This window comes from Nicotiana tabacum, chromosome 21, assembly GCF_000715075.1.
Source record: "Nicotiana tabacum cultivar K326 chromosome 21, ASM71507v2, whole genome shotgun sequence".
Classification (NCBI taxonomy): domain Eukaryota; kingdom Viridiplantae; phylum Streptophyta; class Magnoliopsida; order Solanales; family Solanaceae; genus Nicotiana; species Nicotiana tabacum.
In genome coordinates this window covers 4,369,522-4,385,470 of record NC_134100.1, presented here as the reverse complement: position 1 = coordinate 4,385,470, position 15,949 = coordinate 4,369,522, and the positions used below count along the sequence as shown (strand labels likewise).

Here is a 15,949-nt window from a genome sequence, read left to right as displayed (position 1 = left end):
GCATTTGGCCAATAATTAAAGTCTCTAGTTTTATTAGATGAGCTAGCCTTTCTTGTCCAAAAGAGAGACAAACTTGATTGATTAGGCTTATAGAAAATTATGATGGGGACATAATCACCACAAGAAGGTGGAAATTTGGTGATTATGTTTACAAAAAATTAAATTGTTCGTATAATTTTTGTGAGGAACTCTAAGCGAATTTTTTTATTAATATGGAAACTTATAGGAGCAAACTAAGAGAGAGTCTCATTTATACAAAGGTTAATCCCCAAAATGAGTAGTACAAAATAAAGAGAAAAAAAGGGCTAAAGAGACAATCTTCCCATCTAGGAACCTCAAGTCAATTTACAAAGCTGAGGTCCATTTAGAAGATGAAAATGCTTGAAACACAATTAATAAAACAGCAGCAATTAACAAAGATAACAAGTCTTTGTTAATATAGTCTTTTTTTTTAATGAGGTCTAAAACATGTCTACTGGCCCCAATTTGCCCAATTTGCTGCACTTCCAACTCTTGGCATGCTATTCACTTTTGAGTAGACATCAACCTTGAAATAAGCTCCACACATTGATCCTTCACTATCTACTCTTGGCATTGCTTTCATCTTGTAACTTGGATGCTCATAGCTCTTTAATCCTGTTTCACTATGGTACATGCACCCTACAAAACATCAATCACATCCAACATTAATATTCTCACAGCTATTAGTTCCAATAACGGTAGAGCGAGGATTAGAAGTTTATGAATTCGGAATGTCATTAAGAGCACTGACTATTTGAGTTATTGAGTTCGAAATCCAGTAGTTGTATGTATTTAGTAGATTGTTTATCACATATATTGGATTTGAGCCGATGGTCGTTCAGAAACAGCCTCTTTACCTTCACAAGGTAGAGATAAGATTTGCCTACACACTACCTTTCCCAGACCTCACTTGTGATATTTACACCGAATTTGTTGTTGTTGTTGTATATCGAATTCGAGCCAAAAGTTACTGAATTAAGCCGAATTCATAACTTATATGCTACCTCCGTCCCTAATTAGTTCCAGTTGTGTAATGTAGTAGTTTTTTTTGTATCTGAGAAATTTCTTGTGTTCTGGCCTAACTATAGTTGGCGTAAAGGTTTGAAATTAGGACAAATATGGACCGACCCTCTACCTTCCTCCCAACTCCTATCAGGCTTTGTCAATGACAAAGTTTGAACATGTAACATGCGCCTAACTTACACATCATCTGTTGCATCCTTACCGCAAAAGGAAAGACCTAGTGCTTGCTCAATTTGATTTTTGATTTTGTAGCTTAGTGACTAAATCTAGGCAAATACTTTTGAAATTGAGCTACATACCAACAGGGAAGGGAGCAAATGATTTGATACAACTTGCTTTAATGTGATCCACATTATCAGATATCATAACAGATCCATCATATGCTATGCCCCAGAATAGCTTCACCTTTTCATCAGCACCCTATCCATAAAACACCATTCATGATATTGATTAGTGACACAAAAAAAATATCATAACCTTACAAAAATAAACAAACATATATTCAAACAACGGAGCCAGAATTTGAAGTTTACGGATTCAGAATTTTGATCATGGGTACTAGCTTAATAATTTGTATATACAATAAATTTCTTAAGACACATACAAAGTTAGAACCAAAGCTACCGGCAAAAAATAAAGGCCTAAGGGTCCAAACAGGTGGCACGGGGTCCAAATATGGCATTCAACCTAAAACATAGTAATACTTTCCAAAACACAATAGTATCAAATAGTTTTCAATCAAATGCGCAACTTAATAGTCAGTCTGGTGCACTAAGTCCCCACTTTACGCGGGGTCTGGGGATGGGCCGGACGACAAGGGTCTATTGTATGCAGCCTTATCCTGCATATCTGCAAGAGGCTGTTTTCACGGCTCGAAGGAGGTCACGTGGAGTCAACCTTACGAGTTAAATCAAAACTCCCCTTCTTGAACCAAAGCTAGGGGATTCAACCGAAATCATAACCAAACCTCTAGCTTCGCCCCTACATATATTTCTATATTCACAATATATAAACGTACCAGGGCAACAAAGACTGTATCAGCCTTATGATCATAGATCACAAATCCAAAGCTACCTTCAAGATCCTTGAGAACTTCATGGGCCGGGTATGGGCCTCTGTCACGGAGGGTCCGATATGCTTCACTTACAAGCATAGCCTCATTGGCACATTTTGATAGGCCATAATGCTTGTTTAAGGCACATAAGTTGTTCAAACTTCCCAAGAAAACACAGTATATGTCATTCACACCACAGAACAACCTACAAAAAAAAAATTCAAATAACTTCCCATTATTTCTCTAATTCATAGGCTTGAAAATCACAATTTTGGGCGAATTTAAGAACATATAAACATAATTTTAGTATTAAAGAAGAGGGATGACAAACGAGGCGAGACAGGGCGAAGCAAAGCATGTGAACAGAGGCGGAACCAAGTTCTAAATTTAATATTTATAAATATTTAATAATTTCTTTAACTCAAATATACTGTTTGAGCAAAAGTTACTATGTTCGGGTGAACCCTATTCAAGCTTCTAGCCCCGCCAATGCATATGAAAGCCTCATCCCACCCAAATTTTAACTCTGTCCCAACCACCCACCCAATCGCATAAACTAAAATTAGCCGGTTAATATATAATATGTGTATAATCATATATAATATATGTATACATGCTAGAAACAAATAAGAAGTGAATCCAACCGGCTATTTATATAAAGATCCCTAACATTTTTCTCTATTCTCTATTTCTATCACACCAAACCATATCAAATCACCATGATTAAGTAATTTATTGAGGCGAAAAAATATATTTTAATTAACCATAATTAAACAAGAAAAGTATACCTGCAAACAATCATATCATGCATTTATTGATTTAGTATAGACAGTTAATGCGATAAAATCTCTAGGAGAGAGGATCAATACCTTTGAAGAGTGTTATATGAACTTGCACGATTAGAATAGGCCAAAAATGCCTTATCCATAAAACCAATAGAAAATCCATTATTTGGATTTGCAGATAAGAAATTCTTCATAGTTTCTTCAGGAGATGCAGCTTTAATTGATGCTTGTAATGAGGCTGGACTCTGCAATTCCTTTGGTGGATCAACAACACCTTTCTTGAATATTGCCAACATTTTTTCTTGCCTTTTTTGAATGGGAAAATACAGAGATCTAACAAAAACAATGTAATATACAAAGACACAATATTAGTCAATTAATATTTGGTAGAATGGATAATGAAATGGTGTGTGATTTTGTCGAGTATTTATAGGCAAAGAAGAAAGAAAGATAAGAAGAGACAGAGGTGTCAGCATTATCCATTACGAATCTTGAAGTGGGGTTAAAGTTATTCTAAAATTGGTGATGTGGATCACTGAATTTTGTAAATTGGTAAGAATTTTTAAGTGCCAATCAATTCTTGAATTTAGGAAACCTGAAAATTTTAAATGGTTTTTATATGTTGGGGCACATGTATTTGAGGTGGAGGTGACTATGGAAATAGTATTTCAATTTATGTGACTTTATATTTTTAAATTATTTAAAAAAAGAAGAGGGCAACCCAATACACAAAATTCTGTAGTCATGTAGGGTTCAAGGACGGTCGCACCCTAGAAGTGTGATATAGGTAACTTACCCTAATGCAAGCATTAGTAGTTGCTTCTACAGTTTAAATTTATGACTTATAGGTCACGCGGATATAATTTTAAATAAATAAAATGTATTTTTATATTTAATGCATAAATTTTTAATATTTAATATTTTAAGTTATTCCTAATTTCTAATAAAAATAACATAATATATTTAAGATCATACTCCCTCCGGTCCACTTTAATTGATTTTTTGGTATTTTTCTTGTGACCCACAATATTTAATTCTTTTCAGATATCAAGAAGGAGTTAACTTCTTTTTTTCAAAGTTGCCCTTGAAACACAGAGTCTGGGAATATTTGTTATATTTCCGATGAACAAATTAAGGTTAATATACTCAATTTTATTAATAATTAATGCTAAAGGTGAATTTCTTAATATGGTTGAAAACAATCAAAAAATCAATTAAAGTGAATCAGAGAAAGTAATAGTTAAAATATATTTTTAGTAGATGGGTACTCCCTCCGGTCCAAAATAAGTGATTTTTTGGCTTTTTTCTTGTGGTCCAAAATAAGTGATTATTCCAGATTTCAAGAATGAATTAATTATTTTTTTTCCTACATTGTCCATGGAGTAAATAATGTTGGAGTATGTGTTATGAGTGTTTATGTGAAGAGATAGTAAAGGTTAATATGGTCAATTTTATTGTTAATTAGGGGTCATTTGGTAGGATGCATTAGATAAGTTAATGCATGCATTGGCTTTGTGTATTAATAATGCATTGTTTGGTAGACATTTTGAACCTATGCATTAGTTATGCAGGCATTAGTTATACATCCTATTTGGTATTATCTTATGCATAACTAATGCACAGAAAACAATGGTATTAACAATGCAATGGGTTTTAATGCATGCATTAGCTTAGTTAAAGACAAAATTGTCCTTCAAAATTTGTACTTGATTAAAATATGCTAGTTAGTATATTAATACAAGTTCAAAATAATCCAAATAGTGAAAAATAAAATTGTATCCCTAGTAAATAAATAAATACTTAGCATATTTTTTTTTTATAAATAAATATTTAATTTTATTTTACAATATAGGTAGACAAATAAAATAATTTTTTTAAAACTTTTCATATAAAAACATTTCTCAACATATGTTTCTTTTAAAAAGTTAGATTGTGGACTAGTTTTGAGGGCATTTTTATAAACAAATAATTCTTTTAGAAATTGTGCAATATTTTAATACATCAAACCAAACAATGGATAAGAACAATACCGGCATAACTAATACCAGCATAACTAATGCAAGCATAACTAATTACAGCATTATTAATACATCATATTCAGCATTATTCTCACCCTACCAATGACCCCTTAATGTTAAAAGGTGAATTTCTTAATATGTGTGAAAACAACTAAAAAATCACTTATTTTGAATCGGAGTGAGTACAATTTAAGACCATAAAATTTAGATATTTATTTTACACCCTTAAATTTTGTACAATTAAGATATAATAAATGAAGAAAAGGACCGTGGTTGTTAGATTGTTGTTGGAGAAAAAGGGGTTTGTTTAATAAATATTCGAGAAAAAGGAAAGAAAAGTTGAGTATGTGGGAGGAAATACGAGGAATGGGTCACCACTTATAATAGAACTTATCCATAACCATAAACGCAATAAACCCACCGCAGGGAATTTTGGTTGATCTATGGAGCCCTTAAATGGGCCGTTTATCTATTTATGAGAAGTATATTATTGAAACTGAAAAATACAAAAAGTCATGAAAATTTTCTAGTTTTTAATTCATGCGATATAGAAAGGATATACAAAAAACATGTACACGCCCAGTGGGACTCGAACCCACAATCGCTTGATTAGAAGTCAAGCGCCTTATCCATTAGGCCATGGGCGCTGTTGTTGTCAGGGCTACTCGATAATTATATTTATATTCGACTGAATGCTTCTTCTCGTGTTCCAAGAAATCCTTGACTTCTAAGAAGATTTTTAGGAGACTATACATTTCTTATTATGTTATATAGGAGTATTCAACGGAACAAGAAAATCGCACTAAACCGAAAAGTCAAACCGAACTGATTAAATAATCCGGTTAGGTTTGGTCTGATCTGATTTTGTATTGAGTTAAAAAATCCAAACCAAACCGACATATGAATATACTTTATAATTTTAAATTTATATATATATATACATACATACATACATACATATTAAAAAGTATCTAGAAATATTTGTGATCCTCTAATGAAATATAATATTTATATAATTATAAAGTGCATGTATCCTCAACTTTACTGTTCAAACACCTAACTCTCTAGAATCAAAACCAACGGCAATCTATGGATAAAAATTTAAAAGCTCCAATTGCTTAACTAGTCTTGGCCATCTACTCCCTCTACAGTGAACATCTTACACAATATCTTTTATTGTGCTACTCTTCAGCATTCAATAAATTTGAAGGCACATCTTTTATTCTTTTATAGTCTTCTTATTTATCTCAGTTTCTTTTAACCTTCATTAATGCCTTTATTTTGTTCCACGACAAAAGGGCTTTTTTTAACTGTCCCTGTCCCATAAAAATTCCCATCACCTATCTGGGACATAAAAATTCTGAACAATCACATGAAGGTACATCACCTATCTGGGACAACAACTTGGACCATTGGACTTGGATCCTCTGTCGCAGAATAACATGAATCTCTCATACTCAGCACAATCTCCTATTGCTGTAAAGTAGCATCTTTTTTTCTTATGACAGTTGTGTCCGGGCCACCTTGTGCTCATCTCGACTATTCCACCGGATACCTGCTACCTCCCACCAGCAGAGGTACCATATAACTTTGACCACCAAGGCTTAGGCAAATGGGAAAAAATCACCTAGTTTTTTTTTTCGGTTGCTATGGCTAGGATTTGAACCTGAGGCCTCATGGTTCTCCTCCCACTTCATTGACCACTGGGCCCATACTTTGGGTAACCAGCATCTTTTACCAGCGGGTACCTTCTTGGATCAGCTCAACTTTGTAACAGCACGTTCTAATTGTCTCTCCTGCCATGATCCAAGTTGGACGAAACAGGTTCAAATACACTATTGTCTTGTTCATGCTTTTTCCCATGCTGAATCTAAAAATCTCATCTTGCACATTTTTATTTGAGACTCTTTCAAGCAACTATGCCTTGGGTTGAAGTATATTAATTCTCTATATGCACTCCACTACTGCTAAATTAGAGGTTCTCGAAATCTCACACCTATCCTTATTCTAACATACAAATCTCTAATCAGACAAAAAGACTACAAGACTAACTGGTAAACGATGGAACTAAAGTAAGTGTAAATTTTTTTATAAGGAACATAGTGTAAGAGTAATAACAACTAAACCTTAATTCAGACTAGTTTGTATTTGGCTATGTAAATACGTTGCTTGATAAACCCCATTGATATCAGTGAAACTCCAACAACTGTTAACTTCGCACAACTCTGGGAGAAGGAAAAGGATAATCATATACAAGGAGATTTTCACAAGACAACTTATTTACAGTAGAGGAGTAAAATGTGTCCGGATAGAGCATATCCATATGTCTTTCACATAACCCTCCAAATTAGTTTGAGATTGAGGCACATTTAGTTTATTGATTGATATATACTTATCAGAGATGGATTCACCCCTATTCTCTACAAAATCACATCTTGATGTGCCTGGCAGTTTTCTTATTTCAAATAGCACTAATCAATATATGTAAATACTAGTTGCAAATGCAAGTAAACAAACCATGCAATAGACTGTTGATTCTATTGGGGAATGGAATGGTAGATCTAGAAAGAAATTAAGGAATTTAAAAATGCTACCCACCAATTCCAGGAGTAACTTCTGCCCTTTCCATGTACCGCTGCCACTGCTCCTGCCACTTACTGTTTCAAGTATTAGGACCCCAAAACTGTAAACATCAGCCTTGGATGTTAATTGACGGCCTATTACATATTCGGGTGCCAAATAGCCACTGCGCGGAAGAGAAAAAGGTACAGAAGTAAGAACACTGCTTTCAGTTACCCCATGGTACCATTTAAAACTTTAAAGCAGGACATCTGTTGGAGACCTATCTAAACCATAACACAGAACATTCAAAACACTGTAGTTTGAGCCAGATGCTAGAGAATCCGCTGCCTTTCTAGTAGACACAATGTGTACAATAATAGGGCAAACAGTAGTGAATTCTCAGGAAAAATACATATTTATCAGGCAAGGGTAGCAAGATGCTATGAAGAACGTGTACCCTTAATTCTTCTGCACTGGAAGAGGTACAATATAAGCAACACAGTTCAGACAAGCTAGTTCTTTAAAAAGGAGAATCCACTTAGATATTGCAATTGGAGAGGTATCGGCGGGTGTAAAAATGCCTTCTAGATTTTTTAACAGGTGTATCTAAAAATATTTTTAACGACGCCCAACCTCTACAATCCTCCACACTCACGCTCACTGTACTCACGGATGAATGGTGATTTCAAGTTTACTAGCTAATGCTCTACCCATGTGTATGTGCACCCTTCCTATTGACATCCACAATAATTTTGTTAGCTACTTCTTGATTTACATCCACTAAGTCCATAGGTCAAACAACACTTGATTACCAAATAGGCCAATAAATACTGAGAGAAAATAAACAAGAACAATTGAGAGATACTGATAGGCAGTTGAAATTGGAGAACCAGGGGAAGAACCTTAAGTGGAAAATATATGTAAGCTATAATTGTATGGTAAACACTAAACAAAGCTAATAGGAGTAATATTTAGCGTACTGTGGGAACAATAATGTTTATGTGAATGCCCAATCCAAAATTACCACCTTTCTCGTGAAGTTCAAATTCTATCTTCCCCATATCAACCTCTAATTTTCTCGAAGTACCCTTCCCGTCATGAAGGTACAGTAGAGCAGGGGCAAATAGTCCCTTGAACAGTGGAAATTGCCATCTCTAGACTCCATTCCGCAACCCTGCCCCAGCTTCTATCCATAGGAAGTACTCCCTATACCTACACTTCTCACAAATCATACGTAATAAATTTTATATCCTATAGCAGTTACAAGAATCTTCATAGACAAAGACTCCAGATAGAAAAATGGCACATGTTGAAACCCCAAGGCAAATCTATATGCTTGGGGACACTCGTATTGAGGCACTATCTTGCACTCCTTTCTTCACTTTAGCTACAACTGCAGCAGGTTATAGCATCCCACGGGAAGTATTAACTATACTAAATCTCTCTGTTCAACAAAGTCCAATTTCAAGTAATGGAAAACATTGAAGCTTCAACAATAAATTCAGAGGACATACGTAGTTCCTTTTATCTGTGTGGTGATATGAGTGATATTATCTGGAAAAAGCTTTGCAAGTCCAAAATCTCCAATTTTTGGCTTATAATCCTTATCAAGCAGTATGTTACTAGCTTTGATGTCCCTGTGCACTATATGCGGCACTAATTCTTCATGTAGATAAGCAAGACCTCTAGCGGTACCCAAGCAAATAGCAGCCCTTGTGTCCCACTCTAATTTAACATTCCTAGCGCTGGAACCTGCAAAGCAAGCACCATTTCCAGTAACCCGTTCATAAATGGTGAAGTATTTTTTTAAATTTCTAGCAAATTTACCAAACAGTGCTCGATCGAGGCTCCTATTTTCTACATATTCATAGACCAAGATCCGGTTACTTCCTTCAAGACAGCATCCAATCAACTCAACTAGATTGGGGTGTCTGACATCTGATATGGTTTCAATCTCTGTCAAAAACTCACGCAACCCCTGCCTTGATTCGGCAGAAAGTGTCTTCACAGCAACTTCTACTCCTCTTTTTAGAGTTCCCTACAAAGTTGCACTAAAATTAATAACCATTCAACTAACATGTGAATGCACCACAAGAGTTAAGTCCAAGGACCTTGTTATTCTCTAAAAGTCTTGATCTCATATTACATATATGCCAAAAACCATGAACCAAAACTTACAAGAGTAAAATGTTTACAAAGCATAACTGTCTTTAAGAGGCAGAAAATGTGAAAATCAAATAACATAATTACAAGTTTGTGATGCAAAATTTTAAAGAATTACAGATAATATATCTCTACCTATAATTAATAACACAAAGGTCTAATAGTTCCAAGCCTTCCAGCAATGTAATTCTGTAAATAGCCCCATGCAAATGCAAGTTGTTCGTGTAACAAAGCTCGGGCATGAAAAGGAAGAGAAGTATTTATAGAATAGAGCTGAACCTTGTATACTGTCCCAAAACCTCCTCACCCTATTTTGTTACTTTGATGGAAGTTGTTGGTTGCTATTCTTAATTCACTATATGAAAAATTCCTTGTCTTTGCAGTGGAGCAGCCTGACAAAAAGGAAATATTAGCGTGGACATGAAACTGAAGAACAAAGGGGAATGATTAAATTGTTGCAGAAAAAAGATGGATAGAAGGAAATTTTCAGCAACAAAATGTGATGCGTCAAGTTTTTGACCAAGAATAAAAGTTCCCCAGAAACTAAACTAGATGGAACTTTTTCATCCTTTAACTGTGTCATCATTGATGCAGGGCTCTGTATAACTTCTCACATATCACTTGGTATAGTGAACTTTTTTTATCATAAAAAGTACTCCCTTTGTTCCAGTTTGTGAACCTATTTCCTTTTTAGTCCGTTCTAAAAAGAATGAGCCCTTTCTAAATTTGGAAATAATTTAACTTAAACTTCCTACTATACTCTTAATGAGAGGCTTTTAGAGCCACACAACTACTATAACATGTTTAAGACCACAAGTTTCAAAAGAATTATATTCATACAAATGCTATGGCGTGTTTAGAACCACACATCTCAAAAGTCTTCATTTCTTTCAAACTCCGTACCCAGTCAAACAAGTTCACATAAATTGAAATTGAGGGAGTAATAGTTGTGCCACTTGACTGACTGCCTCTTATCCTAACCACTTATAAGATGATTTTAGACAGATACCTGAGCAAGCTAGGGAGCAGGGAATACTCAAAGTTTCCCTTCTCGACCCTTATAATGATATTCTATGATTAAACCTACCACATCAGTTCATGTTCGGCAACTACTCACTATTCAGATCCTGGAGCAAATTTGACCAGTTCTTAGTTCTAGTTAGGAACAAGATGAAATCGTGTTTTTCTTTTGAAATCCACCTGTGGGCCTTGTAAAGCATACCGTGTCCCAAGCCGGATAATAAATGAGAAGGGTTGTAGTCACCTAGCAACCAAAGTAAAAATAGTCTAATTACAATGAATTCTCCAACTACTGGAAAGAGCAGCCACATTTTCAACCCCATAAGTAGGATTGAAGCGTAGTTGATCAACTGACGTTTTCTTTTCTTTTGGGATCAAGGGCCAAGTACATATTGGCCCCTTGGAGCAAACTCAATCCAAACGCTAACTGCTTCTAGAACATGTCATTATCTATATAGCAAGCATATTAATTATATTTATCAAGTACCAAAATATTCTTGTAGAAATCACTCCCTTTTAGTATTGCAATAAAGTAAATTATGCTCGACGCTTGTTCAATCTGGTGTATAAATTACAGAAGGCAGGTCAATTAGCTCAAAATAAGTAATGATAAGTGCACCGGAGGTGTTAAACAGCTTGTATCCACTAACATTGGGTGTAAGAGAATTTCAGAATAGCAAGTATACAAAGGCAGAAGCATAAACAATTTGATAACTAGAAAAAGGAAAGAGAAAAGATGAATTAGAATTATTCACAGAATATTGCAACCACCATGATAAAATGACAATGCCACATCCAGACCAACCAGCTATGTAGGAGTATGAGGTTTAATGCTGAAGGCAATAAAGTTGCGAAAAATTCATTAAAGGACTAAATAAATCATGAAACTGAGAAAAAAATGATCAGCTAAAATCCAAGTTCCAACTATGTACTAACCTCCAGTGTCTGGTGTATCTTTATGAACATGATCAACACCCCTTTTCTGCCGCACAGTTGAGGCACCAAAGCAGCTGCAGTTCATTCCAATCCGTACTTTAGTAGGACAATCTTCTTACTTGACCGATAATGCCTCCTGACGTGTGAATTACATGTTAGCCTTCTCCAATTTTTCTGTGATAAATGAAAATGTTCACTGTTTTTGAGATATATCCAAATCAAATTGTTGTCAGTTAGCTTGCTTTAAAAAAACTGAGAAGTGGAATGAACCGGACCAAATGGAGCAGGATGGATATAGAATTCATATAACCAACACGAACTAGTTTGTAATTGAGGCGTACACCAATTTTAAAAGAAACACATCTTATAACCAAATGCTATGGCTCTACTACTCAGGTCAACCATTGAAATTTACGCATTCTACAGTAAAAATATTAAGTTTTGTATAGTTTCTTTTGAATTAACTATGAAGGAAACAATTAACTAAAATTCAAAATTCCCGGTAGCAGAAACAAAAAAACTACATAAAGTACATATATGCATAAGTCAGTATATGCATATGCATCACAGCCTACCAAACAATAACAACACCCCAGTGGAATCCCAGTGGAATCACATCCTAGGAAAATGATTTATTAATAAGATCGGTTTTGAACCCTAAAAAGATAAATAAATGCATCATGTATAAGCTTTTTTTCATCTAAAAATAAATGAGCACGTTCTATAAATAATATCCCCGCTTCAATTTATGTGAATCTATTTGACTTGGCACATAGTTTAAGAAAGAAAAAAAAGACTTTTGAAACTTGTGTGTTGTAAACATGCCATAACATCTGTGTGACTATAAATATTTTAAAACTTGTGGCGTAAACATGGCATAACATTTGGGCGGTTGTGAAAGTTTCTCATTAAGGATCATATTGGAATCCCAAAATTAAGAGTTTACTTATTAGGAATGAGTTCATTCTTTTTTAAATGACTAAAAAGGAAATAAGTTCATATAAATTGAAAGTAGGTAATAACATATTTTAAAGTTTTAAGTATTCTAAGCAAATGCACCAAAAATCAAAATTCTTGACTAATCATACCATTCTGCAATTGGCTCTAAATTAAAACCTCTAACTCAGATTCAGCTTAACCACTTCAAACTTGACTGATCATAAGCTAATTAACTTATCTACTATTGATCAACAGAGCCAGCAATTTTTAACAGTAGCAAAAGAAAACAAATTGTAGCTAGCTCAATTCAAATCCTGAATAGCAATTCAAAGTGTGTGTGTGTGTGAGAGAGAGAGAGAGAGAGCGAGAATTTTTACGTACCATAAAAATTGAAGGAAAAAAAATACTGAGTTGTGTTTTGAAGTCGTGAAAGTGAACAATTTGAGAGGACGATGAAAGAAAGAGGTAGAAGAAGGTGACAAAAATGCGGGCGTAGGTTTTCTGGGTGATTTGACAGGCGAAACGACGTCGTGTGGAAGAAATGAGATGATCACCAGCAGTAGCAGACGAAGAAGACGACTTATTATACCTTTGGTTTTGAGGGTGTAGCATTTTCTTGGTTGATGTGGAGCTGTGAAAGCGATACTCCTCTAATTTGCCAATCTGTCAATCGCTGTATTCTCAACTACCTTTCCCTTCCTCCACTTTAGTGTTTTTATCTTCATTTTTTTTTTTCAACAACAATCATTATGAATATATAAAGATAATATTACGTCTAAATCTGAACACTAGATAATTAAGGTGGTCGGTGTATAAGAATAATGCAGAATAAAGTGTATAAGAATAATGCGGAATAAGGTGCATGGATTAGTAGTGCATATGTTAGTAATATAAGCATTCGTTATGTAGATATTATTTCTTATCTGATATTTGGTGTGGTGTATTAAAATTATAATGCATTGCATAATTTTTAAGAAAAATAATTGTTTACAAAAATGCCCTCCATATCTCTAGCTTTAAGGGAGTTTAAGGATAATTTTGTCTTTAAACATACTAATGCATGTATTAATAGTCTTGGTATTACTAATGTCATGATTTTCTGTGCATTACTTATACATAGGATAATACCAAGTATGATGTAGTTATACAAATGTTGGAAAAATGTACCAAACAACGTATTAGTAATATATAGAGCTAAGCATACATTATTTTTTCTAATACCTCCTACCAAACGACCCCTAAGGCTGTTGATTTTTTCAGCATTCGAATGTGTTTATTTTATCTTTATTATATTCATCTTAATTTATATGGCAGTGTTTGATTCACCACGAAATTTAAGAAATAAAGGAAGGTTATTGAAACTTATGGTATAAAATAAATATTTACGTGACTGTATATTAATACAATAAGGGTAACATATAAATTCTTAAAGATAAATTATTTTCAAATTGTTTACCCTAAAAATTGAGTAACAATTAAACTTATAATGTGGTTTAAGGATATGTGATTTCACCTAATACCAATTGATAAACGTAAAGATAAATGATGCAAATCGACAATAATACAAAGCAAACTAGTGTTTTGTCAATACCCTCGAGCTAATGTACCCTTGAGCTTGGTAGAGTAAGAATAGTTAAAGAGCAGTAAGTTGATGAGCAGAAGAAAGAAATATTATATTGCCTTGATATTCGTCAATGTTAGGTGTTTGCAAATGACAGGGACCCTCTTTCATATACTAGAGGAATCCTAATTATAATATAATTCTAATTACGGAAATAAATCTCATGATTGGTATAAATAATCACCCTTGATTTGATCTGTTCCGAGATTTCCGCTGTGATCTTCGACCGGTTACGGATATCTCGCCTTTCCGTTATTGCACTTCACTCGAAGTCGGTCATATTTAATCTTGATTGCTGCTGGCCTTAGTCTCAACGGACACTTCGATCTTTAGACTCGATGCCTCGTCTTAGAACTCGGGTCTGATTCATTATGAGACTACCCTCGATGCAACTCCCTTGTCTCGATCAAATAGTAGTATATAGATAGTTCCCTCGTTTCTTGGAGTGTAACGAGAAGAAACGAACTGAGCCTTCGATTTTGTACCTCAACCAATTATGACGTCATCCTCGTGAAGTAAGCGGCGGAGGCGACTGAAGCGTCGCGTCTGCACAGTTCTTAAGATTATTAATTAGTGTCAGTTGATAGTCGGCCACTAGTGTTTTCAAACCATCATAGCAGATATTATAAATAGATCATCTTCATAATTTTCTCAAACTTTACTTTCAAAATTTCTCCTAATCTTCAAAACTCTTCCATTCCCTTCAAGCTTATCAATTCTGCAGGTTCTTCAATTCCGTTTGCCAATCTTTTCTTAAAACAACAAATTTCGTCTTCTTCTTTCTTTCAACTCATATAACAATGGCGAAAACATCAAAAACCGTTCCTCAAATGGAAAAAAACCTCTTCATCGCGGCCGGTCGGTGATAAAACGTAGGTGGAGCAATGTATCGAAGAATGTGTTCCCGGGTCATGCGACCTTACTTCTGATTTCAAAGTTGAAAAACCCTCATTTGTCCCTGGCCGTTGTGAACCAATGTCGAGATACATATGCTCGATAACCGAGGGTGATCTTGAGCAGGTGAAAAAAGATTGTCATTGGGAAAACAAAGAGGTGGTGATTCCTACGCCCGAGGAGGATATTACCACTCATGTAAAAGGGGTTTTAAGTGTTTACACTTACCCTTTCATGCTAGGTCCCATTGATCCCATTATTATCTACTTCTGCCGCCAATACCACATAACCCTAGGACAAATCCACCCCTCTTTTTGGTGCATTGTTATTTTGCTCTGATTCTTCGTGAGCAAGGTCGAATGGATGTCTTTCACCCTCGATCATCTCATTAGACTACACAGCCCCCGTCTTTATCAAGGCGAATTAGTAAGGCTTCAGCACCGGGCCACAAAGATGTTGTTCTCGAGCATAGACGAGGACAAAAATCGAGGATGGATGGGCCGGTTTGTCCGAGTGAGGACTTCTGACATAATCCCGACCGATAAGATGTCATTCCCCGAAGAATGGAACATGAAGCGTAAGTACAAACCCACCAATAACTTATGTTGATTGCTTTGCTTCCTTTACCTTTTCTTATCAACATTCTTTCTTATGATGCAGCGGTTTCTTGGGTGCCCGGTACAATCCCGAACCTTGAAGGTTGGGTTCGGAAACTGGCATCGACCTCTTCGTATGTTGAGCGCTCGTGGCGCGATTTAGCCAAGGGCCGATGGGAGGCCAAAATCATGGTAAGCTTTTTTATCTATGTTCGATGCCTTCCTGTGAAATGTTTCTTTTTTATTTTTACTTAATTTCCTCCCATACAGGTCTCGGAGACAAAACTGCCATGAGGCCGCCCCACTTAGGGAAGAGG

The 15,949-nt window shown here is 35.1% G+C and overlaps 2 protein-coding genes and 1 non-coding gene across 8 annotated transcripts; all 3 read right to left on the bottom strand.

The window, feature by feature from the left end:
- Positions 1–175: 175 nt before the first annotated feature.
- LOC142175402 (stem-specific protein TSJT1-like) lies at positions 176–3,309 on the bottom strand. Its single transcript, XM_075242018.1, has 4 exons — positions 2,968–3,309; positions 2,063–2,303; positions 1,344–1,464; positions 176–660 (listed from the first exon to the last, which is right to left on the bottom strand). Exons 1-4 carry the CDS (start codon positions 3,177–3,179, stop codon positions 473–475), a joined length of 762 nt encoding a protein of 253 aa, XP_075098119.1. The 5' UTR covers positions 3,180–3,309; the 3' UTR covers positions 176–472.
- A 2,166-nt stretch (positions 3,310–5,475) lies between these two features.
- On the bottom strand, positions 5,476–5,548 carry TRNAR-UCU (transfer RNA arginine (anticodon UCU)). The gene has a single exon. It is a non-coding gene; the product is annotated as a tRNA-Arg (tRNA).
- Positions 5,549–6,714: 1,166 nt separating this feature from the next.
- On the bottom strand, positions 6,715–13,222 carry LOC107773048 (cold-responsive protein kinase 1-like). Of its 6 annotated transcripts, XR_012704412.1 has the most exons (7): positions 12,903–13,104; positions 11,583–11,756; positions 9,906–10,018; positions 9,762–9,815; positions 9,291–9,501; positions 8,978–9,215; positions 6,733–7,647 (listed from the first exon to the last, which is right to left on the bottom strand). XR_012704412.1 is itself a non-coding variant. In XM_075242017.1 (5 exons), the coding sequence occupies exons 2-5, from the start codon at positions 11,610–11,612 to the stop codon at positions 7,377–7,379; spliced, it is 750 nt and encodes a 249-aa protein (XP_075098118.1). In that variant the 5' UTR covers positions 11,613–11,718; positions 13,111–13,222; the 3' UTR covers positions 6,730–7,376. The 6 variants fall into 6 exon arrangements, 3 of the variants coding, with proteins under 3 accessions (XP_075098118.1, XP_075098117.1, XP_075098116.1); XR_012704413.1 differs by lacking the exon at positions 9,762–9,815 and having other exon boundaries at positions 6,734–7,647; positions 11,583–11,718; positions 12,903–13,203; XM_075242017.1 differs by lacking the exons at positions 9,762–9,815; positions 9,906–10,018; positions 12,903–13,104 and adding an exon at positions 13,111–13,222 and having other exon boundaries at positions 6,730–7,647; positions 11,583–11,718.
- Between the last annotated feature and the right edge of the window lie 2,727 nt (positions 13,223–15,949).

Coding starts and splice junctions, on each gene's coding strand:
- LOC142175402 (XM_075242018.1), bottom strand. CDS start 3,179: ATGTTGGCAATATTCAAGAAAGGTGTTGTTGATCCACCAAAGGAATTG. Junction 1,465..2,062: donor ATACAGTCTTTGTTGCCCTG/GTACGTTTATAT, acceptor TTTTATGGATAG/GGTGCTGATGAAAAGGTGAA. Junction 661..1,343: donor ATTTGCTCCCTTCCCTGTTG/GTATGTAGCTCA, acceptor GATGTTTTGTAG/GGTGCATGTACCATAGTGAA.
- LOC107773048 (XM_075242017.1), bottom strand. CDS start 11,612: ATGTTCATAAAGATACACCAGACACTGGAG. Junction 9,502..11,582: donor AGATACACCAGACACTGGAG/GTTAGTACATAG, acceptor GCAACTTTGTAG/GGAACTCTAAAAAGAGGAGT. Junction 9,216..9,290: donor CCTCGATCGAGCACTGTTTG/GTAAATTTGCTA, acceptor CTTGCTTTGCAG/GTTCCAGCGCTAGGAATGTT.